We start from the raw sequence: 8,434 nt of genomic DNA on the forward strand, positions 1-8,434 counted from the left end.
CCCTCTAGGTGGTCACAAAGCACCGAGCTGATCTCCCTGTGCTATGCGGCTGCTTCCCACTAGCTATCTGTTTTACATTTGGTAGTGTATATATGTCCATGCCACTCTCTCACTTCGTCCCAGCTTACCCTTCCCCCTCCCCGTGTCCTCAAGTCCATTCTCTGTGTCTACGTATGGACCCATTTTTAAGGCATCCTCCAAATACGGTAAAGAAAATTCAGAAGTGGGTTAGGCTTTTAAGGTTTTCTTTTTAGGGGGGTATGGTGCCCCTGTAAATTTCATTTTATGGCAATATTGGATTACATTTTCTGTTTTAGGCCCAAAGGGGCCAGACTAGCTGCTTAGAAACCTCCATACTCTCCCTTCCCACAGCTTAAATAGCTTCTGAAGAGAACAGACGCTTCCAATTTTGTTGCCTTCTTTTGTGGTATGAACTTTATTTAAAAGCTGGCAGAATCACAACCTTACAAATAAATGATTCTGCTTATTCACAGAAAGTTTTGGAAGTCACTGTTTTCTCAAGAAGAATTAGGTCTTGGCTCATTAGTTTAAAAAACCTCATTTCCATGCGATAAGCCAGGAAAGCTGGGAGCAAAGCCTTGCATAGATGAGCGTGAAGAAGCTTGAGAAAATGGCCTTGTGTTTTCTAGTTTTAGACTCTTTTTTATTGGCAAGGAGACGGCGTGAGGTGCTTCATTAAAAGGTGAGCTGTGAGAGTCAAGTCGCTTTCACGAAACTTTCCTTTTTAGGTGACAGCAATTGGATGCTTAATTACGTAGTGAAAGTTTGTTTTTTGTTGTACTCGGTAGGTGTTAAGTAATCACATTAAGTTATTAAAGTGGAGTTCTTACTACATTGCTGTTAAGAACTTATGCATCCATTTACCAAATATTTGTGGAATATTTACTTAGGCAAGCGCCTGGGCGAGATGCTCCAGGAGAAAAGAGAGCAGGCACGTCCTCAGGGGCTCGCTCAGCTGTAATGAATTCTTCACACCATGTCGTGAATGGGGGTCTCTGTTTGGCACCCAGCGTTTGGACACCTTCCCTTACTGGAGATTTCTACCTGGTGTGACTCTTGGTGGGCGTGGGCTCGGCCCACTCAGGACATCAGAGGCCAGACTCGGGGTCTCCCCGGCTCACGGAGGGTGGCCAGCTGGATGCTGCCACGCAGGATTCTGAGTCTGGAGCTAGGGACCCATACAAGTGGTTTATTTATTTACTTACTTACTTACTTTATTTATATTTGGTTGTACTGGGTCTTAGTTGTGGCAGGTGAGCTCCTTAGTTGCATCTTGCCAGCTCCTTAGTTGTGGCATGCAAACTCTTAGTTGCGGCATGCACGTGGGATCTTAGTTCCGTGACCAGGGATCGAACCCGGGCCCCCTGCATGGGGAGCACGGAGTCTTAACCACCGTGCCACCAGGGAAGTCCCGAGTGGTCACTTTAGATCTCACTCTCCTGGTCACTTTAGATCTCACATCGGTGCCCAGGGGACCAAGGGAGGTGGCAATGCATGCATGCACGTGTTGGAGGAGGCCAGTGCTCTGGGGCGGGTGATGCCCTGCAGGGCGACCTTTTCCCGATGAGTCACTGTGGAGGGGGGCCCTGCCTGTGCCACCCTCCGGGAGGCTCGTGATGGGGGGCGGGGCACCGCGTGTCACTTCCTGCAGCCACATCAGCAGCCACCATGAGCACACAGGCCAGGCAGCAGCCCACCCGCCCTGCCGGGAGAGGTCGGCGGAGGCTTTGTCATGACATTTGAACTGAGCCTTGAAAAAACAGGAAGAGTTTGCCGGGGCGACCGTGAGGGCCCCCACTGACGGAGAGAGTAAATCTTGGGTCTCGCAGGATGTTGGCAAAGCGGTCAGCTACTCTGTGAGCTGCTACCGTGAATTCACATTTGGGGAGGTGGGCTTGGAGAGACTAGTGAGACACCTGGTACGTGGCGCCGGGTCTGCAGCAGAGACCCTGGAGGAGGGGTGGAAGCCACAGTAGTGACCACAGCTGACGTTCGCCGAGTGCTCACCGTCGCCGTTACTTCACCTCGCGCTCACGTCAGTACACTCTGCCGCCTTCAGGCGTCAGCTCATCTAAGTCTATGAAGTGGTTTCTGTAATTCTCCCCCATTTGCAGAGAGGAAGCGGGCTTAGAGGGGTTGAGCGACTCGCCCACGCGCACATCTCTAACGAGCAGTGCGGCCAGGCTTGCGTCTCGGTTCTGATCTGCCTGCTGACACACAGGTGGGGCCTTAATCACGGGGCCAGGCGACAGATCGCTGCAGCTGCTGTGTGCAAGTAATTCCACGCCGGTTCGTAAACAGTGGTCTGTGCCCTCTCTCACCTTGCCCGGCTTTATTTATTTTTTTAATACCATTTATCCTTGGCATTATATTCTAGATATATTTGCTTATTGCCTGTATCTTTCTTTAGAACCTGAGATCCAAGAGGTCAGATCCAAGACTCTGCTGGGTCTTTTCACAGCTGTTTACTATGTTCCTAGAACAGCGCCTGGCACATAGTAGTCGCTCAACAAATATCGTACAATCATAATAATATTAATAACCATCACACGCAACCTTGTGCCAAGTGCTTGGCACGTATTAACTCACTTGATCGCCAGGACTGTTGTGACCCCCATGTTAGAGATGAGGTAACAGACCACAGGCAGGTCTGGGAACTTGCTCAAGGCTGCGGGGCTCGGAAGAGCTGGAGCGAGGATTCTGATGCAAGCGCTTTGGCTCCAGAAATCAGGTCCCTACATGCTAAGCTTTATTGCCTTTCATGAATGAGTGAATGATCAGTTAAAACAGAGTTGTATGAGCTATAAAAATGTACATAGTAATGCATTTCAAAGTAAATATTTAATAAAAAGAAATTATATCAATGATGAGGTAACATTTTTCTCTTGTTAGGAAATGACAGGTTTCTGGGGAAAAAATATATTTTAACATAGGCTCAGATTCCTGGAGTGTTTGTCATTATAGCATCACTGTAATCTCCTGGTCCACATGTAAATCCTGGGTTTTTAAAGGCTAGTAAATCTGTCTGATATATGTTCCAAACAGGATATTATATCTTCATAAGAGAGATCTGCTTCTTATGGAAGAAATAACAATAAGCAGATGTTAATTTTTGTCATGATTTATTTGTTGGTCTAAAAGCTCAGTTCAGTGCCTAAGAACTATGTAATAGTTGGAATTTGGAAATACAGATGAACTGGAATCAGTCTTAAACGCAGGATTCAGGCCTTTAGAACTTTCACCTAATACTGAACAAATATCTTGGTTTTTGCTTTCTAATTTAGTACTTGGTCTGAGTAATGAGACCGAATTAGACCATAAAGTCATGTACTTAAATTAAGGTATGGACAAGTAACAAATATTGGGAAATAGTCTGTTGACAAGGGAAGAAGAGGCCAGCATCATGGAGTTAAATTAGTTGACCTTTTTCCAGACAGAGGCAGAAAGACTAAAGTGGTTCAAAACCAAATTTGCCTAATAAAGTTATTTATGACATTTAAAATATTAATCTGCTTTGATTCATGTTCAAAAGTTGGCTTTTTCATTCATACTATTTCTAGATATAAATTTTTAATGATTTCTGCCTCCGTATAAAGAAGAATGGGCTTTCTCCATTCTCAAAGCATTTTTAGAATGCTCAGCTATGAAATCAAAACCCTTTCCCAAATGAAGATGATGAATATGTATGAGAACCAGGTAATGAAGTAGAGTGTTGGTTTTGAATTTGTTGGTTCTCAATAATTATTAATGGCATTAAATGTGAATATGCCTTGAAAAAAAATGTTCAAAGGAAGTACTGCCTGAAGGTCCAGTAGGCTTTCTGACCTCAAAATGCTTATTAGGATAGCAGTTGATGCCAGTGATGGAAATAAAGGTAGATTTTGGTTCAACAAAACAAATAATGTTAACGTAAGATGTTTAAATTACTGTGATCAACTTTTTCTTTTCCTTTTCCGTCATTTACCCATATTTGATTATTTGCATTTTTTGTCCCTTTATGCTTGCCTCTGTTATGGTGTTATCTCATTTTTGATAGAATTATACCTTCAACTTTTAGGTTTGAAATAGAATCATGGTTTGGTGAATAGGCACCCTTTAGATTGCTGACAGGCAGGACTGCCTTTGTTATAGCTTTTAGCTTTTATTCCAAAGGGCTCTGTTGATAGAACATTTTCTTACTTTTTCCTTGATATTTCGTTTGAAAACTCTTCCTTATTCATCCCTGCAATTACATACTGAAAAACTCTCTTTTCATCTAAAAGTGCTGTCAGGTGGTGATTTGGCATATTTAAGGAGGTTTGAGTCTTGTGGATAGAACAGACAGTAGATATAAATAACATAAATTATTACAATCCCGAGTGGTAAGAACTGAGATAAGATCATTTGATGGAAAATTTTATTGTGACCTTTTAAATTATTTTATCTTAGAGGTGCTAATACAGATGAGTATGTGTGTATCTAAGTCTGGGTCTGTATGTGCATTCACACACAGAATATATACACACAGACACACAAACATACATGCATATATATATATATGCACACATATGTATAAAACAAGAATAAAAGCTCTTGTTCCTTTTTGAGGATTAGTAGACAAAAGTTTATTTATAAGTAGAATGGCTTTGGCTTAATCAAGGGTTAATCAAGACCAGGTTTCTGAGTATCAAGGGAGGACCTATTTTCTATTTTTAAGACAAAGGTATTCACACATATTTGGAGATAGTTATCAACGTAGCTATATACTAGTTTTTGAAATGTTTCTATTTGGAGATACAGGGGTACAGAAAACTTGATTGTCATTTTTGTGTTCACCAACTGAAGCAAATACAAAATCCAGGCATGTGATTTAGTAAACAAAAAGTAATGTTGACATCACTTGTATAGGTCCTAAAACTCAGAAGGGTGGTTCTTGTTTGGTAACCACATTTTCGAATTTATTTTTGCTCAAAACAATTTTTTATTTAAAATATATTTTAAAGCGTATATGTAATAATTTCATCCTTCTGACCCAAATATTTTCATTTTTCTGGCTCCTTTCCAGTGTCTATTCATCTGTGATTTTGTTTTACATGGTTGGAATTATGTGTTTTAACCTTTGACAGAAAGACATTCCCACTGTCATAATGTCTTCATTATTATAATTTCAGCTGCTATATAATAGCTCATTTGCAACTTATTTTCTTGTAAGATTTCTTTGAGTGTTTGCTGTGTTTCTTTTCTAGCTAGTTCATATTAGCATGCTCCCATAATTATTTGAAAGTTTTATGCAAATATTAATGTTACTAGTTTTCTTCACACATGATTTTTGCTCTTATATAATCCTCATGAATATGTATGTGTGTGATATATATGTATGTGTATATATGTATATATGCCATATGTATGTATAAGCATATAGCTATATATGCATGTATATGTATAGACATGTGTAGATATGGCATATATGTATGTGTATGGCATATACATGTATACAGCATATAGCTAATATATGTGTATATATATATATATATATATATATACACATACATATATAGCAGTTTTTGAAAAGACAATGAAAATTACTTCATTATTCAGAATCAACAGTAGAAAAGCCCAGATTACATTGGGGAGCTGCTAATTCAACCTTTAGGAGTTTGCTTTTTCTCTCTGACGTGCTATATTGTTAGTGTGATTTAACCTTTGATCACTGTTTTTACATTTCATATTTGTACACGGCAGTTAAAAAAATACTGCATGCGATGAAGAAATGAGGCTTATTTGATATCCTGAAGATTTATATTGGAAACCATTCTTTTCTTCTTAAATAATAAACTTATGTGAACTTAAAGAATGGTATGGCATCTACTTTAGTGTGGTAATATTTCATATAGTTAAGCATGTATTCTTAAAGTCTTTTGTAACAATTACCAGGCTGTAGGCACTACAAAACACAGAATATCCTACAGTTTGTTGGGGGGTGTCCAAGCATATTAGGTGTCTGGGTTTTGACTTGTCTCAACTTGAAATAGATTAAACAGTGCTTAACTTCAAAGCTCACATTTATAGCTGTAAAGATATGACTCTCTCTCTCTCTGTAGTAGAGCAGGTATGTATATGTAACAGTAGCTGTGTCTATTTCTGGATCTTAGTTCCTCCTAAGTTTATAAATTTTGATATTACATCATTACGCTATTACTGTTGTTGCCTGAATACTTGAGGATTCTATTTCTAGTGTTTAGACCCAAAGCTCTTCATAATGATGGTGTTTTAGTGTTTTTAGGGCACTCTAAATTTTTTTCTTCACTTGAGGTAAATTGGCTATTATATCCTCTTGTTTAGCCCGAAGTGTTTTATTTTCCATGTGCTTCCTCTGTTGTGTACACAGAGAGAGCTGTCTTTATGCCTCTGAGTTTGCCCTGACTTCTGCTGGGCTCTTGACTTCCAGTAGGCTTTGCATGTCTGCAAATTCCAGGTCTGCTCCGGGTGTCACTGGAGACCCTTTCTGGAGGGCCTCTGCGCCACGTGGAGCATGGGGGCTGAGGAGGCTGTGTGGCTTCAGCTAAAATCCTTCACTTCTAGTAGCTCCCAAAGGGAAGAAAAAAGAGACGAGTAGGAAGAGCAGAGTGTCAGATCTTTAAAAATACCTGGTTTTAAATTTGAGTCTTTTTAAGAAATTGCTGCGGTCATATTGTGTTTTTTATTTGTTTCTCTGCTTTGACGATTATTTCTTCAGGAAGTACCCAGAGTCGTCCTCCTTCACCAGCTGGCTCAGCAGGAAGGCGCGTGGACCATACTTCCGTTGTTACCACAGTACGTTTCACGTGACACGTGCTCTTTATTGGTATCTCTACCCGATGCTCGTAGGCTCCCTAGTTTTCTTACTCAGAGGGTGTTTTTTTCCTCAGAGTCAGGAAGTAAAGTCAATTTGGACTCTATAACCCCTACTGTAATTGGATTTCTTGATGGTTGATTCTTTTTTTTTTCTGTTTCACTAGGCAGTGGGTTTTATTTGAATTAATCTACACTGACCGTAATTCCCCAGCTCCTTACTGTTTGTCTCATATCTAAAACAATTCTTCCCAAGCTATACATACTATACAGTACTACTTCAAACTAATTAGGTATTTCTTGGATTTTTTACAAAAAGCATTCAGTTCTGAGTCTCCTGTTTTTATATCTAGTGTACCATGTGTCTTCAGAACTACTTTAACTTAATATTAGAGAAATTAGATATGTTTATAGTCAAACTGCATTATTCATACAGTTTAAGCATTGATGATTGATTCTTAATCATGAATAGCTTTTTTTTTTAAATATGTTTCTTTCTTAAAAGATATAATGTCAATATATTTGATATTTTATTTGAGAATTGTGTCTCTTCTGAATTGGGGTTTGTCATAGAAAGAATTAACTTTAAGAAGTCTAGCTGTTTCATAAACCATTAGTATCTGGCTTTCCTATATGCTTAAACTATACATGGAAGAAAAATATTATGGGAAAAAAATCCAGATTTCTTGCCATTTTGTATGTCCTTCATCCATTTCCTGTTTATCAGTTTTAAACCTTATTATAAACTCACTTTATAAAGGTGATTACTATAAACTATTTGTTTTTGTCAGCTTTTCTGTAACTTATAGCAGAAATTCATCATGGATTTTCTTCTGTGAAGAAGAGACAAGAATACAAATTCCACAACTCTTAGAAGCACTCAGAAGATATGACCCATCAAAGGTAAATACAATATCAATACAAGTATTTTTATTTTGGAGAGAATGCTTAAAAGAAGTTTAATTTTGATTAAGAGTTTTTTCAGTCTAATAAAAACAATTTAAAATTAAGGTGAAATAGGCTGCTCTTGCCTTGTGAAACGGAGCACATTCTGTCTAGGCAATGTGTATCTCTCTCAAAAATACCTGCTTTCACTTAAAAAAAAAGAAGAATGAAATAACAGTTGAATATCTGGAAGCAATGTTAAATACTTTTCTTTGACGTTTGGAGCTTTCAGAAGGCTGGAACTTAAAATGAGCCATTTTTAAATGAAAAAAATCTACTTATATGGGTTATCAATTTTAGAGAATTAAAAAACTATTGATATAACCTAGAGTTAAGAAATAAATTTAAATTGGTTATTTCTCTTTATCAACAATGACCACATTATTTTAGACAAGAAATATGTTTTGAGTACCAACTGTATATCAAGCAGTATGATAGCAGAGGCTAGGACAGACAGACAAGGGTCCTGACTGCCTGATGGTACAGAGTAGCAGGGAGAGGAGGGACCATTAAAGAAGCAATTGCCATTAAAAGGGAGACATATGACTTCAGACTATACTACAAAGCTACAGTAATCAAGACAGTATGGTACTGGCACAAAAACAGAAATATAGATCAATGGGACAGGATAGAAAGCCCAGAGATAGATCCACACACA

The 8,434-nt window shown here is 38.8% G+C and overlaps 1 protein-coding gene across 1 annotated transcript in view; it reads left to right on the forward strand.

The window, feature by feature from the left end:
• Window positions 1-8,434, forward strand: part of B3GLCT (beta 3-glucosyltransferase) — a 107,590-nt gene that overhangs the window by 40,968 nt on the left and 58,188 nt on the right. The window contains exons 5-6 of the mRNA XM_024125824.3: window positions 6,737-6,813; window positions 7,623-7,734. Coding sequence (XP_023981592.1) covers window positions 6,737-6,813; window positions 7,623-7,734 — 189 coding nt within the window. The remainder of the gene's footprint in view (window positions 1-6,736; window positions 6,814-7,622; window positions 7,735-8,434) is intronic.

This window comes from Physeter macrocephalus, chromosome 13 (assembly GCF_002837175.3).
Source record: "Physeter macrocephalus isolate SW-GA chromosome 13, ASM283717v5, whole genome shotgun sequence".
Classification (NCBI taxonomy): Eukaryota; Metazoa; Chordata; class Mammalia; order Artiodactyla; family Physeteridae; genus Physeter; species Physeter macrocephalus.